Source organism: Capra hircus, chromosome 19 (genome assembly GCF_001704415.2).
Source record: "Capra hircus breed San Clemente chromosome 19, ASM170441v1, whole genome shotgun sequence".
In the NCBI taxonomy this organism is placed as follows: domain Eukaryota; kingdom Metazoa; phylum Chordata; class Mammalia; order Artiodactyla; family Bovidae; genus Capra; species Capra hircus.
In genome coordinates, this window is record NC_030826.1 from 5950776 (window position 1) to 5968678 (window position 17903).

General features: G+C 41.7%; 2 protein-coding genes across 2 annotated transcripts in view; both read left to right on the forward strand.

Moving 5' to 3' along the window:
- LOC102182253 (phosphatidylcholine transfer protein-like) overlaps positions 1-11408 on the forward strand; it is a 33100-nt gene extending 21692 nt beyond the window's left edge. The window contains exons 2-6 of the mRNA XM_018063984.1: positions 5351-5462; positions 6548-6627; positions 9104-9275; positions 10152-10219; positions 11331-11408. Of these exons, the coding sequence (XP_017919473.1) occupies positions 5351-5462; positions 6548-6627; positions 9104-9275; positions 10152-10219; positions 11331-11408 (510 nt within the window). The remainder of the gene's footprint in view (positions 1-5350; positions 5463-6547; positions 6628-9103; positions 9276-10151; positions 10220-11330) is intronic.
- Positions 14921-17903, forward strand: part of LOC102182534 (phosphatidylcholine transfer protein) — a 67251-nt gene continuing 64268 nt past the window's right edge. Inside the window, exon 1 of the mRNA XM_018063985.1 lies at positions 14921-15058. Within this exon, the coding sequence (XP_017919474.1) occupies positions 14921-15058 (138 nt within the window). The remainder of the gene's footprint in view (positions 15059-17903) is intronic.

Sequence of the window (17903 nt, forward strand, 5' to 3'; positions counted from 1 at the left end):
AGTATCGGAAGTCTTAGACATACAAACCAGACAATAAAAAGAAATAAAACCTATTCAAAATGATAGGGAGGAGGTAAAATTGTCATTATATTTGATATATGTTCGTATATAATGATATGATATGATATGATACTGCATGTAGAAAACCATAAAGACTCACTTCACAAACTGTTAGAACTGATAAATGAATTCAGCAAGGTAGCAGAATACAAGATTAACATACATACATCTGTTACATTTCTTTATGCTAACTTGAACTATCAGAAAGAGAATGCAAAAATCGCAGCAAAAAAGCAAAGTCTCTAGGAGGTAAAACCTGACCAAGGAGATGAAAGGCATACACTGTGAACTGTAACACATTAATAAAGAAAATTAAAGACAATTCCAAGAAATAGAAAAGTATCCCATGCTCTTGGATTGTAAGAATTAATATTGTTAAAATGGCCATACTATCCAAAGCAATATAAAGATTTAATACAATACCCATCAACATATTCATGACATTTTTCACAGAACTATAGAAAATAATCCTTAAATTCATATGTTACCATAAAAGACCCAGAATTGCCAAAACAATCTTGAGGACAAAGAGCAAAGCAGGAAGCATTCAAAGCCACAGTAGTCAAATCCATATGGTATTGGCACAAAAACAGACATATGAATCAATGGCACAGAATAGAGAGTCCAGCAATGCACCAACATATTTATGGACAATTAATCTTTGATAAGTGAAGCAACTGGTAAAGAACAAGTGGTGCTGGGAAAGTTGGACAGCCATATGTGAATCAATGAAGTAGGTACATACCCTCGCACCATACAAAAAAAATAAAATAGCTTAAAAATTTAAATATGAGATAAGATACCATATGACTCCTAGAAGAGGCAAAAAATTTCTGACATGCCATACCATTGTGTTCTTAGGTCAGTTTCCCAAAGCAATGGAAATATCAGTAAAAATAAACAAATGGGACCTAATTAGACATGAGTTTTGCACAGCAAAGGAAACCATATACAAAACAAAAAGACAGCCTATGGACTGTGAGAAAATATTTGTAAATGATATGACTAACAAGGCTTAACATCTCCTACAATTCAATAACAAGAAAATACAACCCAATGGAAAAATGAGCAGAAGACCCTCTTCAAAGAAGATACACAGATGGCCAACAGGCATTTGAAAAGATGGTCATCATCACTAATTATTCAGTTCAGTTCAGTTCAGTTGCTCAGTCGTGTCCGACTCTTTGTAACCCCACGAATCGCAGCATGCCAGGCCTCCCTGTCCATCACCAACTCCCGGAGTTCACCCAAATTCATGTGCCTCGAGTCAGTGATGCCATCCAGCCATCTCATCCTCTGTCGTCCGCTTCTTCTCCTGCCCCTAACCCCTCCTAGCAACAGGGTCTTTTCCAATGAGTCAACTCTTCTCATGAAGTGGCCAAAGTATTGGAGTTTCGGCCTCAGCATCAGTCCCTCCAATGATACTAATTATTAGAGAAATGCGAATCCAAACAAGGTCCCACCTCACACTAGTCAGAAAGTCTATCATTAAAAATCTACAAATAATGACTGATCAAGAGGGTGTGGATAAGAAGGAACCTCTTACACTGTTGCTGGCAATGAAATAACGCCATTTTCAGCAATTTGAATGGACCTAGAAATTACCCTACTAAGTGAAAATGTCAGAAAGAGAAAGACAAATGCCATATGATATCACTTATATGTTAAATCCATAGTATAAAACAAATGAACATATTTATGAACAAAAAATGACTAAAATAAATGTAGAACAGACTTGTGGTTGCCAAGAGGGAGAGGAAGGATTAGGGAGTGAAGGATTGGGATTTTTGGATTAGCAGATGCAGTCTATTGTATACATGATGGATAAACAACAAAGTTCTACTGTAAAGCTCAGGGAACTATATTCAATATCTTGTGGTAAATCACAATGGAAAAGAATATATGTATATATTATAACTGAGTCACTTTGTTGTACAGCAGATATTAACACAACACTGTAAATCAACTGTTTCAATAAAATATTTTGAAAAAAAGGAGAAATATGTCAAATATTGCAATTAGGTGTTTGTGAACTATAGAGTTGCATGCCATTTCAACTTTGTTATTTTGGGCATTTTATAATTTTTCTTAATGATTATGAATTATTTTATAATTATAAAAATTCACTTTATTTTTTCAATGACAGAATGAAAATATTATTGTGTCTGCTGAATTTCTTTTTTAAAAGAAATGATGGTTTAAAAAAGTGCATTGATTCAAATTTGAGTGAGGCTGCTAAGTGCCTGATAAAAACATTTTGCTGATAGACTAGGAAAGGAGTCATTAAGCATTTGGTTTCTTCAGTGTTCTGGCATTTTTCAGTCCTACCATGAAGGGAATGTTTAAAGGAAGTTGTCATAATAGTTCATTCTTGGGTATTGACATAAATCACAACATTTTATTTTTCTCTTATTAGAGGGCTTTCTGTTTCCTTTTCTGTGATATTACAGGACTGAAGTCACTAAGAGCTAAAATTATCAACACATTTAGGAGGAAAGGGAAACACTCCTAGAGGAATCAGTTTGCCTTAATTCACTCAAATAATCAAAGCTAACTCATGTGCAGTTGGGAAGATCATAATCTCTATACATAATTATCCCCTTTGCTCACTGTGTGTAGAAAATGGGGCCACACTATTCCTGAAGAGCAGCTAATTGTCTCTCTCTCAAAGCTGATTAAAGTGTGTGTGAGTGTAGATGTGTGTTGTCTATAAACTCTCACTGTCTTCCCATCCTTGAGAGGGAGGGGAGAGGGAGGAGGAGAAGGAGATATTTTTACCTTGACCTGCCCTTACTGCCAACAAAGGTCTTCTAGTCAAGGCTATGGTTTCTCCAGTGGTCATGTGAGAGCTGGACTGTGAAGAAAGCTGAGTGCCGAAGAACTGATGCTTTTGAACTGTGATGTTGGAGAAGACTCTTGAGAGTCCCTTGGACTGCAAGGAGATCCAACCAGTCCATTCTAAAGGAGATCAGTCCTGGGTATTCTTTGTAAGGACTGATGTTAAAGCTGAAACTCCAGTACTTTGGCCACCTCATGTGAAGAGTTGACTCATTGGAAAAGACTCTGATGCTGGGAGGGATTGGGAGCAGGAGAAGTGGACCCCGGAGGGTGAGATGGCTGGATGGCATCATCGACTCAATGGACATGAGTTTGAGTGAACTCCAGAGTTGGTGATGGACAGGGAGGCCTGGCATTCTGTGATTCACGGGGTCGCAAAAAGTCGGACACTACTGAGCAACTGAACTGAACTGAACTGCCCTTCTTTGGGACATCCATGGCACAGCATGTAAGGGGGTCAGACCTACCAGATTGTCATTTGCTGGTTGGAAATACTTGGTATAAAGCCATTTACTTTTAAAGCTGACACTTCCTTATGAATTCAGTTTCAGGTTTACTTTCCATTTTCTGCCAGGTACTTTCACATACGTCTGAGATTCCTAAACTGGGAATTATTGTTATGCCACCTGCGTCAGGGGACCCTTGAAGCCTCAGAATCTCTAGAGAGATTTCCATGTTTACCCCTTGACTTCACATAAGTCCCTGGGACAGTGTTTGAGAACATGGGTTCATTCATGTTTGATTAGCCAGTAACATTGCATTAGCAACTGGAAGTATGAGTCCATCTAAAAGGTTCACTTTGTTTGTTTAGTTTATTAGCTTTTGCACTGAAATTAATTAAATCATTGCTGCTGCTGCTGCTAAGTCACTTCAGTCGTGTCTGACTCTGTGCGACCCCATAGACGGCAGCCCACCAGGCTCCCCGTCCCTGGGATTCTCCAGGCAAGAACACTGGAGTGGGTTGCCATTTCCTTCTCCAATGAATGAAAGTGAAAGTGAGATTGCTCAGTCGTGTCCGACTCTTTGCGACCCCATGAACTGCAGCCCACCATGGGCTCCTCCGCCCAGGGAATTTTCCAGACAGGAGTACTGGAGTGGGTTGCCATTGCCTTCTCCAAATTAAGTCATTAGTTTAACCTTAACAATATAGTCTTTAGTCAAAGAAGTTCAGGGATTCTTAGCTGCCATTGTACAGAGACTGGAGTGTATCCACTCCAGCCCACATCCTCACAGAACATGGCTTAACATGAAAACAAGGAATATCTTTTGTACTTAGGAATCTAGAAATGGCCCTTTTCTGATTAAAAGGGACTAGTATGGTTTGAAGTTGGTATTTCTTCCCCCCTTTCATTCTTTTCTACAAACGAGTTGCTTATAGAAAAAAGGAAGCAGTTGGTTAAAAATTCTGTGTTGGAATTGGTACAACAATATTTTGAATTTCATTATTCTCTGTGGTTATCTAAAGTAGTTTGAAGCCTGGATGCTAGCTGCCTATATGATACCCCCACATGGATATTTAGTAAGCATTTCAAGCTCAACATTCTCACAGTAAAGGTCTTGGTTACCCCACAGCCATCAGATCACCACCTCCGCAAGTTGTAGCTATCTCAGAAAAGGGATCTCCTGTCTACCTGGTCGTTTAAGCAAATGTTATAAGATTTTTTTAAAATTCTTGCTCTTTCTGTCCCCACAGCCAGTCTGTCAGCAATTCCTGTTGACATTACTTCAAAATGTATCCCTAAATCACTAACTTCTCCCCATCATTTCTGCTACCTTTTTCCAATCACCAATATCTCTTCTCTGGATCATTGCCCTGGTCTTCTAATCCATCTTTTTGCCCCCTTATGATCTATTTTAAGGCAGCAAGAACCATGTTTTAAAAAATTATTTCCTTGTTTTAATTAATTCTTTGTTTTCCATAGCAATTTGAATAATATCTCTTACCCCTTTACCTGGTTCACAAAGCCCTTTGGACCCAGCCCCCACTGCTTCTCTGACTGTCTCCTATCACAATTCTCGGGACCCCGTGACTTTTTGTTCTTTGAGCAAGACAATCAATCAACCTGAGGGCCCTTTCCTAACCAGGAATGCGCTTTCCTAATCTTCCCATAGCTGGTTCCTTCTACTATTTAGAAAAATTCTTCTGATTAGTCCAACATAGAGACATTTCCCGGACACCAGACAGTATAAGATGAACCACCAGCCCACCAAAACTAGACACCACTTATCACATAGCTCTCTTTTATCCTATTTACATTACCCGGGTAGCTGTTACCACCAGTGGCAAAGGTGATGAGAGCAGAATCCTCACATGCTTTTTCAGCATTGCATCACCAAGTCTACAGAGGAGGTGCTCAGGAATGACGTTGCAAGAACAACAATTTTTAATGTGCTGTGTAATGGCAATGTGAGAATCAATAGGCTATTTCTGTCTGCTCTCATTTTATAGCAGACTGGACTTCATGAGTATAAGGTCTCTGGTATTGTGAGATCTCCACCAGATCTACTTGCAGATGTCTATATGGACTTAGGCTATAGAAAACAGTGGGACCAGTATGTCCAAGGTGAGTCACACCTGATCTAAAAAAACTATTAGAAAGTAGAATCTATTCCTATTTACTCTAGCCAGTAGAATGCAATAGGTTTAGTTATATTATGTTATATATGCAATAAGTTTAGTTATATTATGTTTCATTTAAAATTTTGGCTTAAATATCTGAAGTGCTGGGCTTAAACGTGATATTTTGCCCTTACTGCAAGATTGTTGTCATCTCGTATATATACACCTGAATATCCAGGCATTTTCAGCCTCTTGCAGTAATGGACTGATAAGTTCTTTACTCCATAGTCTGCTTCTAATAGGTTGTATTTCTTTCAGAAGCTGAATTAAAACACATTTCTGCTGTCAGCACCTCCTCAAGGGGCTCTCTTGGCTCTTTCAGTAGTCTTAGCTTGACTCCTCTATATGTTTAGTTAGAAGCTTCCCACACAGCTTGAGGGCAGAGGCTGTGCACTTCATAGTATCCCTTTACTATCCTCCTCCTTGAGCTGATGTTATTTGCATACAATAGCATGGTGGACGTTATGCAGATTTGCTTCCTGTCTCTGTAGTATAAAGCAAAATGGGACCGAGTCAAGTAGCATAGTGTTAGCATAGTTAAGCTCCTTCCTGCTTAGGAAGAACACTAACCTCTCCAAAACTTTCATTACATAACTGTAAACACTAAACTGCACTGCTCAGTCCCAGGATACTTGTAATATGTCAATAAATTTAAGGTGAGGAGTCAAGTCACAAGAGCAGAACTATTGGTATTGCAGTGCGGTCCAATGGTTACCATGATTTAATAACTCGAAATTTTATTTTTTGGAAGCCTATTTTTATTATCACATTCTACCTTAGAATGTGTGTAGCTTCCAATGAATGAATTTTGTTGGATTCATTTATTTCAAATGTGTTTTTAAGTCCCATAAACACTATTCCTGGGCAATAAGCTTTCAGTGATAATGACTTTTCCTGGAAGTCAGTGCCTTCTGAGTTAGTGGTTTATCATCCTCTACAAGATTGTCATATCAAAACTTTTTGTTAATTTAAGCCAAAGAGACTTCCAGATTGAATAACGTCATTTGATTTTTTTGTTGTTGTTGTTAGAACTCCGTGAAATAAAAGTCGATGGAGAAGAAGCAGTCTATTGGCAAATGAAGTACCCTTTTCCCATGTCTAACAGAGATGTATCCTTTGCAAAAGTGAAATGTTAGTCCCTCAGTCATGTCCAACTCTTTGCAACCCCATGAACTGTAGCCTGCCATTCTCTTCTGTCTGTGGAATTCTCCAAGCAAGAATAGTGGAGTAAGTAACCATTCTCTTTTCCAGGGGATCTTCTGGTTCTAGGGATTGGACTACAATTGCAGGCAGATTCTTTATCATCTGCACTACCAGGGAAGCCCATCCTGGTGTAACATTGATCAGCTTTCTTAGTGTTTCTGTGCCTCGTGGCTATCACCCAATGGTGGCATGGCCAGGATTTGTGGACAACACTGTCTTTTACTCTTGTGCAAGCAGCTGCTAAAGCTGTTGCTTCTTGTGTAGCTTTCAGAGACCTCAGGGTGTGACTTCTGGGCCTGACTATATGTAGCATTCAGTAATTGTGGGCGGCAGCTCACACTTTCCTGAGAACGTTTCTAGGAAATGTTTTTGTGTCAGAACTGAGGACCTGAAAAAACTCTTCATAAAGAGTATTCAATACACTCCCTCAGGCTACAGAGGAGGAAGTGGGGACCCAGAGAGTTAAGGTGACAGAGGCGCACAGACAGGTGGTGAGCAGCTGACTTGGGGCTGCAATCAGTTCAGCTCAGTTCGGTCGCTCAGTCATGTCTGACTCTTTGTGACCCCACAGACTGCAGCACCAGGCCTCCCTGTCCATCACCAACTCCCGGAGTCCAGCCAAACCCATGTCCATTGAGTCGGTGATGCCATCCAACCATCTCATTCTCTGTTGTCCCCTTCTCCTCTTGCCCCCAATCCCTCTCAGCATCAGGGTCTTTCCAAATGAGTCAGCTCTTCGCATCAGGTGGCCAAAGTACTGAAGTTTCCAGCTTCAACATCAGTCCTTCCAGTGAACACCCAGGACTGATCTCCTCTAAGATGGACTGTCTCCTTGCAGTCCAAGGGACTCTCAAGAGTCTTCTCCAACACCACAGTTCAAAAGCATCACTTCTTCGGCACTCAGCTTTCATTATACTCCAATCTCACATCCATACATGACCACTGGAAAAACCATTGCCTTGAATAGATGGACGTTTGTTGGCAAAGTAATGTCTCTGCTTTTTAATACACTGTCTAGGTTGGCCATAACTTTCCTTCCAAGGAGTAAGCATCTTTTGATTTCATGGCTGCCATCACCATCTGCAGTGATTTTAGAGCCCCCCAAAATAAAGTCAGCCACAGTTTCCACTGTTTCCCCATCTGTTTATCATGAAGTGATGGGATCAGATGCCATGATCTTCGTTTTCTGAATGTTGAGCTTTAAATCAACTTTTCCACTCTCTTCTTTCACTTTCATCAAGAGGCTGTTTAGTTCCTCTTCACTTTCTGCCATAAGGGTGGTGTCATCTGCATATCTGAGGTTATTGATATTTCTCTTGACAATCTTGATTCCAGCTTGTGCTTCTTCCAGCCCAGCATTTCTCATGATGTACTCTGAAGTGAAGTGAAGATGCTCAGTCGTGTCCAACTCTTTGTGACCCTGTGGACTGTAGCCCGCCAGGCTCCTCTGTCATAGGATTCTCCAGGCAAGAATACTGGAGTGGGTTGCCATTTCCTTCTCCAGGGGATTTTCCCAACCCAGGGATCGAACCCAGGTCTCCTGCATTGCAGGCAGACACTTTATCCTCTCAGCCACCAGGGAAGTTAAATAAGCAGGGTGATAATATACAGCCTTGACGTACTCCTTTTCCTATTTGGAACCAGTCTGTTGTTCCATGTCCACTTCTAACTGTTGCTTCCTGACCTGCATACAGGTTTCTCAAGAGGTAGGTCAGATGGTCTGGTATTCCCACCTCTTTCAGAATTTTCCAGTTTATTGTGATCCACACAGTCAAAGGCTTTGGCATAGTCAATAAAGCAGAAATAGATGTTTTTCTGGAGCTTTCTTGCTTTTTCCATGATCCAGTGGATGTTGGCAATTTTATCTCTGGTTCCTCTGCCTTTTCAAAAACCAGCTTGAACATCTGGAAGTTCACGGTTCACATACTGCTGACACCTGGCTTGGAGAATTTTAAGCCTTACTTTATTAGCATGTGAGATGAGTGCAATTGTGTGGTAGTTTGAGTATTCTTTGCAATTGCCTTTCTTTGGGATTGGGATGAAAACTGACCTTTTCCAGTCCTGTGGCCACTGCTGTGTTTTCCAAATTTGCTGGCATATTGAGTGCAGCACTTTCACAGCATCATCTTTCAGGATTTGAAATAGCTCGACTGGAATTCCATCACCTCCACTAGCTTTGTTTGTAGTGATGCTTCCCTCAATGCATGCTCTCAAATGAGAACACCAGGTAGGAGGAGCCATGGTTTTGCAGTGTAGGTAGGACAGGAAGTGAAGTAACAGTATAAGGGAGCAAACACCAAGTGGAGGAATAGAATTATGTCCCTTTGCTTCTGACTCATATGAGATGCTGGACTTGATGTTGTGCCTTGACTGGTGGTGTAGTGTGTCTATGTGCGGCAGCGGCGAGACCTGAAGTTTGAAGGGCGGAAGGTCCACGTGATCCTGGCCCAGAGCATCTCTGTGCCATGGTTTTCAGAGAAGTCGGGCATGATCCGGGTGAAGCAGTACAAGCAGAGCCTGGCAATCCAGAGCTATGACACTTGGAGCAGTGAAGGTAAATACCGGGCATAAGTTGGTGCACCTGCCTGGGCCACCCATGTGAAGGCCACACTGATTGCAGGCCTATCAAATGCAGGATGCTTTTTCTGTGAGGTCAGCGACTGAGCGTGGGTGCAAAAGAATCAAATGAGACTCAGTTCACCCCAGAAGTGTACCTACAATGCAAGGTGGATGTTTAAATCTGATCAGTCCATTCTTTACTGACTGCATTTTCCAGATGAAATCAAAACATCCAAGTGAACCAGAAGGCTTAGAAACTCACTTCAGGAAGGTCCTGTATATGCACAACTTGGACAGGGGTGTGCAGGAGAGCTGGTGGGACCACCTCTGGGGAAGCAGCTCCTCCTCAGCAAAACCCCAGGGACTCAGAACCTGTCTGCCTTGAGTTCCAGCCTCAGGAAAGAGGCTGTGAGGGGTCAATGCAGCCATCGAATGGACTGGAATGGATGTGACCTTGAGGCAGCAGTAAATTCTGAACTTAGTTCTGACATGTGTTAAATCTGCCACCTTTACATGTCACTTTACACATTTTATCATTTATAAACTGGTGTACAATTTTATCAACTTTTTATAATTGAGATAGTTAATGAGAGAAATAATTAAATGGGAGATATATCCCATTTAGATATAGATAATAAGTATCAGTTAATAGCACTAGTCATGCCTTTAATGAAAAGCAGCAGAATGTGCCTGGGCTGTTTTCCTAAATGCATATATGTAAGTCTCCCATAAGAGAAAGCAGAGGCAAGAGTTCACTTGAATTCAGTGCTACTTCCCTCCTTAATTTCTGGACTGAATATAAGCCTGGATATTTCCAGGGGTTTGGCTCTATTTTTCCTTCTTGTAAATTGTGCTTTCTTTCCCTCTCTAGTTTTCATGTATTACTTCAATAACCCAGGTGGCCAAATTCCGTTCTGGATCCTTAACAATTTCACCAAGGTAAGATCCCAGGAGGCAGCAGGGGAGGTGTGTTTGGCAGATGTTAACTTGGCCTGTGGTGCCGTCGGTCTGGAGAGATGCGCTATCTTGGCCCTCACAAAGCTTGTTTGACTGACTCTGGTTAGGACTGGAGTTTCAACACCCAGGACAGCAGCTGGGACAAAAGACATAGAGTCTTTACCTGGAATGCCAGCCCTCCCTGCTTGCCCATCAAGAGTTCATCAGGATCACTCTCTGGAACCTCCCGACAATAGCCTGCTCCTTGTAGGAACAATGGTGCCTGCAGGCCCTGTATTTGCTTATGGAGGCGTTAGGCCAAGCTGACTTGGGAGGCAGTGAGGCATGTCCAAGCCTGGGAAAACTTCCAGCTTTGTTCTTGTTTTCTTTTTCTGTTGAGGAGCGGGAGCCTCAGTTGACCCGGATCACTAGAAACTGCCTAGGACCTGGAATTATGCCTGCCATTCATTCTGCTTTGTAAGGTCCTACTTACCGATTGGAGGGATCACCAGTTCCCTGGGGGAATGAAAAAGCACATAGGCTTTGAATCAAGCACAAGATATTTTGAATCCTGACCTTGTTTCTGACTCTGTAATCTAGGCAAGCCATCAGTTTCTCCCCTCCAAAAAATAGAAATTCCCACTCTATAGAGAAGGATTAAATAAAACAACATTTGGGAAGACTGAAATGATCAATGCTAACTGAAGGATCACATATCCTGCTTCATCCCCCTGCCCACCCCCATCCTTACCATTTTCTAATTCTGTAAAGCAAGTCCTTTCTCTCACTTTTTTGGGAGAGTCCCCCAGCCCAAGCAAATCCCACCTCCTATCTTCCTTTTTCTTTCAAAATATGATATCTCAGAAATATCTGAGCTTTTTATTAGCAAAAGTAAAATACACATGGTCTTACAACAGTGGCCACCTTGCCTTACCAGTGCCTTGTGCCTTAACTTGTGTCATCATCTGTGGCCACATTCTGTGGAAATCTACTTGGGGGCCCTATTGTCACATTTATTATTCCAAAAGCCATCTTCGTTATCTTTGTCATTTCCTGAAGAATAGAGAGTGAGCACTGTGAGGACATAGAAGTGACAGTTTTCTTTCCTTTGCAGAGTGAAATTCCTGGCTTTCTCAGAGACTTGGAGAAGGCCTGTCTGAAGTACCACAGAGCCGAAGGGAGAGATTTGTGAGCCCTGTGTCCATGGAGTGATGTCCATAGAATGATGTCTGCAAGTGCCACAAGCGCTGACACTCAGCCTCCCTCTCTCTTTTCCATCCTCAGAGGCCCACACACTCTCTATCACCTTGTCCTCAAGTGTGTTTGCCTGAGATCCACTTCTTTCCCACTCTCCCAGCCTGGGACCCACTGCCTTCTTTCACTGTTGAATGTGGGTGATGTTAGGGAAACCTTTGATTGTTTATTTTTAAAAAAGGGGAGTCTTCTAGGGAGCACAGTCATTTCATTATGCCATTCCAGGGTGTTGCAGGTGAAGGATTGATACCACCACCTCGTGGCGACTGATCCCAGTGAGCCGGCTCCTCCCCACACCTGGGTCATTGCCACTCAAGAGGGTGATTTCCTGTTGCAGTTATTTTGCCTTTAGAACTGACTCTAAGTGTGCCAAGACCAGAAGACGCCTGCCCGTTGGCCTTATGCTTTGCTGATTTGAGACAATAATCCACTAACCTCTCCCCATTCCTACTTGGGGAAAATCATGAGCTGTTTTGATTTCAAACCATTTTGAAACAGCCCTGACTATGCATATAGTGTGAGACAGTTTTTGTCTCATCATCTATGCCTAGATTTTTCTCTTTCCCACATGCCACTGGGTAAGGCTGCCTGTGCGTCTCTAGTTCCATGCTTTACTGGACAATGAGGCATTAAGATAACTCTGGTGGTTAGCATTAGCCAACTTGCTCTGCACACAGCATTGAGATTAATTTTTTTATGTGTAATTTCCTTCTATAACATTTGGACATGTTGAAAGAATATGTGTTCACAGCCAGGGAAATATGAATTAGTGGTGTGGTTGACTCTACACCTTTTTTTTCAGGAATTCTAAGTTATCTGCCTCTCCCACCAACAGAAGACTTCCCTTTTCCTACTTTTCTTTTGAATTTCGGAAGGAAAGCTATTCTGTGGACAAAGGCACAGCCTTATAATCTCAGGGAAAAATTTTAATCACTTTGTGTGATGGTATCAAATCTTGATTACTGGAAATACAAATTCAGGATATAATTCCAGAAGCATGGGATTTATTAAAATGGGATAACTTAGACTGTGTCTTTTCTCTCTGGAAAAGGAGGTGTGTTGACTATCAAATAAATACACAGTGACTTACACTTGTCTTGTCTACAGTCTCTTTTCTCCCTTATTCCCTGTGAATGAGACTGGTCTCTTTGGTTTGCAAGTGAAATCCAACCTAACTCATGGACTTGAACATAAAAAAGAATTTTAGGCTCACTTACATGCAAAGTCAGGTGTAGAGTGGCTTCAGGTAGTGGTTGATACAGGTACTTGACAGAAATCAGCTCTGTTCTTTGAGGTTTCTTTGATTTGGGGCCATGTTTGGTGGCAGGATCACTGCTAATAGAAAATGAAAGACCTGCATCTTCCCGGGTTCACAACGAGTCAAAAAAAAAAAAAAATTTCTTTCAGTAGATCCTGAACCATCCCATGATTCCCTTTAAAGCATGCACCAATCCCTGTCCCAGTGATTAGTCATGTGAATAGAATTCTGCAAATAAGTGAATACTTCAGAAATGTATCATTAAAATAGCACTATCAGTAATGTAGGGCTTATCTTGTGGCTCAGATGGTAAATAATTTGCCTACAATGCAGGAGACGCGGGTTCAATCCCTGGGTTGGGTAGATCTCCTGGAGAAGGGAATGGCTATTCACATGGAATTCCATGGACAGAGGAGCCACAATTTAACTTTAGGTAAAGCAAATCTGAATATCTCATGTAATAGAGGTCAAGTTGACTGTTTATATATAAAGTCATTGAAATAAAAGCACTAGGATTATAGTCTTTCAGCAGAGAATCTTCATGAAATGGTATCATGCAAACTAACAGTGTTTGATAATCTGCTAAGAACACAGAATACTAAGAATGCTGAGTTTCTACATGCGAAAGTGAAAGTGTATGTGAAAGCATTAGTCGACAACTCTTTGTGACCCCATGGACTGTAGCCTGCCAGTCTCCTCTGTCCATGGAATTCTCAGGCAAAAATACTAGAGTGGGTAGCCATTCCCTACTCCAGGGGATCTTCCCAATGCAGGAAGATTTCATGCACTGCAGGCAGATTCTTCACCAAGTATCCAGGTAAGGCAGCTTTAAAAATCACTGTTTGCTATAATTAGCAGAGTTAAAACCCTTTGGCATTCAAGTTTACTAAACTGGAGAAGATAGTACCAAATAGTGGGAAGCATAGAACCCCTGACCAAACAGTAAATGCCAGAGGACCAAAAAACATGGAACTGGCACTTTGGAGTTTGAGCTAGATTTTTACAATGTGACTTGCTGCAGGGGCTGAATGTATCATTTGGAATTTAATGTTATAATTATATTCTCATTCTTCTAACTCTTTGTTACACCTATTTCATCTGTCCCTCTGAGTAGATAATAAGATCTTTGTGGGTACAAACTCTTCTTTCTCTTAGATTACTGACCCCTAAGTGAGTATATCCTAGGCACACAAATGGTATCTAATGAGGGACTTTAATGATCTGAAGGAGACTGACCACAAACACCCAGAAGACAAAACATATCTAGATACAGAGGTTAGATTTGATTACATGAAACACCATTTTAATATCTAGTAATCTAATTCAAGGCAATTTTTCCCACATCATCATTTTAGGGGTTCTTGATTCCTCAGGATCTCTAGGGTCTTTCTTTGAAAGTGCTCCAGTCCTTTGCTTATAATGGGGTGACTTTTCTGATGTGGCTATAGGTTATACTTCAATGTTACAAAATTCTTACTGTCTAGACAGTCCAGCTGAGATTAGTCAGGATTTCAGGATTTTGATGACTAAAGTAGCAACTACTCTCAGTGCTAATTTTTTCCCACAGTCTAATTATTCATACTGCATAACAGTTTAAAGTTAATGACGACCTTGGAACTGAGGAATTCCAGTAGACTATCACTTCATGAAAATGTTGCTATGTCACATTCAGCATGCTGGCCTGGCTCCTGGCTGAGATTCCTCACCAAGGATCCCTACCTTGAGGGTCTGCTCTTCAAAACTCCTTCTTATCAGCTGTGTTTGAGAGAGAGAAAGCAGGAAGAGCCCATTCAATCCTCACGTTTCTGGTGGTACCACCCAGTTGGCTCAGAGAATTATCTTGAAATGCTTTGAGATCTGTATTCACTTCACAGGTATTTCTCAATGGTCTGGCATCCATCTGTCCAGGGGACAGCATGGTAGCTCCTTGGATAAAAAGGGGCTTGGGGTCCATTCTCAAGGAGCTTATGATCTAGTGAGGAAGACACAGTGGAGAAGCTGTTGAAAGATGACAAATTGTGAGAAAGGGCAAATAAAGTGGGTTAGAGTCTAAACCTGGGACCTGGGGCACTAACCAAATCTGAGGGGTTGCAGAGAACATGTTGGAGTTGGCTGGATAAAGTTTGGAAAAGAAGACTCTTTCACATGGAAGGAACCATTTCCATAAAATCCCTTAAGCAGAAGAGCCAGTCATGTTGCAGGAACTTCCAAAGGATCTGAACAATGAGAGTGGAGGAAGACATTGCTCACATGTGGCTGAAGAAGGAGGCAGTGAGGCTGTAGGAGATCATGAGAGCTACGGCAAGGATTTTGGACTTTCTAGCCAGAATGTGAGTGAAGTTTGAAGAATTTAAGGCTGAGCAGTGACCCAATAAAGTATAGTCATTCCTAACACCAGCTCACTTCCCCCCATGGTTCTCCCCCATCTCCAGCATCCCTGTGGCACTGTCACGGAGGTGCTGTGCAAGAGGCTGTAAGCCTTGCCACTCTGAATCACTCCTACTGTGAGACAGCACTCGCAGTAGTCCACATCCAAACCTAATTTCTAAGGTAGAGCATCAGGATCTGAAACTTAATTGGAGAAAAAGGGAACATCCATGCCCATCGCCCTGATGCATCTGGCCCATGCTGCTGTCAACATGCCTTCCAATGTGAGTGCACCATGTACCCCATGAGAGCAGAGTCAGTGCAGGAGCCAGAAGTGGTGGTGAAAAAAGGAAGTCAGGCAGCGTGTAAGCAGGGCTACCTTCACCAAAGTTCAATTTTGTACACAACCCTCCAACTACAGGGAAGAATACTTTTTTTTTTTCTTGAGAACATAAATACACTTTGTCTGTTTAGGTTCCAAGAGTTTAGAATCACAAAAATGGGAGGATTTTAGAAAAGCTGTTTGTACTGATAATCTATGTGTATGGGGTTTTGTGTGTCTGCTTGGATACATATAATGTATGTTCCTTTTGGATGACCCAGAGAGATGTTGTGGGGAGGGAGGTGGGAGGGGGGTTCATGTTTGGGAACGCATGTAAGAATTAAAGATTTTAAAATTTAAAAATAAAAATAAAAAATTAAAATTAAAAAAAAAAAAAAAATAATGGAGCAACAACTAGGCAGCATGTTATGTGAGTGAGTTTGCAAGTTCTCTACCTGATGCGCCAGGTTAAGTGCTGGGCAGTGGAGTTCATAAAGTTTAATTAATTCTTCTGGCAGAGAATTAGCAGACTACAGAGAACATGCACACAGTTTACAGTAATGAGAAACTGCGATCACCACCATACAGAAGGAAAACATGATATTTTGGGATTATGTGGTTCAGTTCAGTTCAGTTCAGTTGCTCAGTTGTGTCTGACTCTTTGCGACCCCATGAATTGCAGGACACCAGGCCTCCCTGTCCATCACCATCTCCTGGAGTTCACTCAGACTCACATCCATCGAGTCAGTGATACCATCCAGCCATCTCATCCTCTGTCATCCTCTTCTCCTCCTGCCCTCAATCCCTCCCAGCATCAGAGTCTTTTCCAATGAGTCAACTCTTCGCATGAGGTGGCCAAAGTACTGGAGTTTCAGCTTTAGCATCATTCCTTCCAAAGTAATCCCATGGCTGATCTCCTTCAGAATGGACAGATTGGATCTCCTTGCAGTCCAAGGGACCCTCAAGAGTCTTATCCAACACCACAGTTCAAAAGCATCAATTCTTCGGTGCTCAGCCTTCTTCACTCTCACATCCATATATGACCGCAGGGAAAACCATAGCCTTGACTAGATGGACCTTAGTTGGCAAAGTAATGTCTCTGCTTTTGAATATGCTATCTAGGTTGGTCATAACTTTTCTTCCAAGGAGTAAGTGTCTTTTAATTTCATGGCTGCAATCACCATTTGCAGTGATTTTGGAGCACAAAAAATAAAGTCTGACACTGTTTCCGCTGTTTCCCGATCTATTTCCCATGAAGTGATGGGACTGGATGCCATGATCTTCGTTTTTTGAATGTTGAGCTTTAGCCCAACTTTTTCACTCTCCTCTTTCACTTTCATCAAGAGGCTTTTTAGTTCCTCTTCACTTTCTGCCATAAGGGTGGTGTCATCTGCATATCTGAAGTTATTGATATATCTCACAGCAATCTTGATTCCAGCTTGTGTTTCTTCTAGTCCAACGTTTCTCATGATGTACTCTGCATTATGTGGTTAATTGATTAAAAAAAAATAAAAGATAACAGGCCCGAAATGGAGCCTTATGCAAAGCCCCCATCCCAAACGGGGACTAATTTCAGATTTGGCTCTCCCAGAAATAGAATCTCAACGTGGTCCATAAAGAATTCTTGATCAGCACAAGTTAATCTGCCTGGTAGACCTCTTGCTGTTGTTCAGTCATTAAGTTGTTTCTGGATCTTTGTGACCCCAAGAACTGCAGCATGCCAGGCTTCCTTATCCTTCACTATCTCCCAGAGTTTCATCAAACCCATGTCCATTGAGTCAGTGATGCCATCCAACCATCTCATGCTCTGTAGCCCCTCCTCTCCTCCAGCTCTCAGTCTTTCCCAGCATCAGTGTCTTTTCCATCCAGTTGGCTCTTTGCAGCAGATGGCCAAAGTATTAGAGCTTCAGCATCAATTCTTCCAATAAATATTCAGGATTGATCTCCTTTAACATGGTCCACTGGAGAAGGGAATGTCAAACCACTCCAGTATTATTGCCTTGAGGATCTCATGAACAATATGAAAAGGCAAAAAGAGATGACATTGGAAGAAGAGCCCCCCAGATTGGCAGGTGTCCAGTGTGCTACTGTGGAAGAGTGGAGAAATAGCTCCAGAAAGAGAGCTGAACCAAAGCAGAAGTGACACTCTGTTGCAGTTGTGTCTGTTGGTGAAAGTTAAGTCCGATGTTGCAAAGAACAATATTGCATAGGAGCCTGGAATGTTAAGTGCAGGAATCAAGATGAATTGTACAGAGTCAAGCTGGAGATGGCAAGAATGAACATTGACATTTTCGGAATCAGTGAACTAGAATGAACAGAAATGGGTGAATTTAATTCAGATGACCATTATATCAATGAATATGGTCAAGAACCCCTTAGCAGAAATGGAGTAGCCCTCATAGTCAACAAAAGGGTCTGAAATGCAGTACTTGGGTGCAGTCTCAAAAGTGACAAAACGATCTTTGTTCGTTTCCAAGGCAAACCAT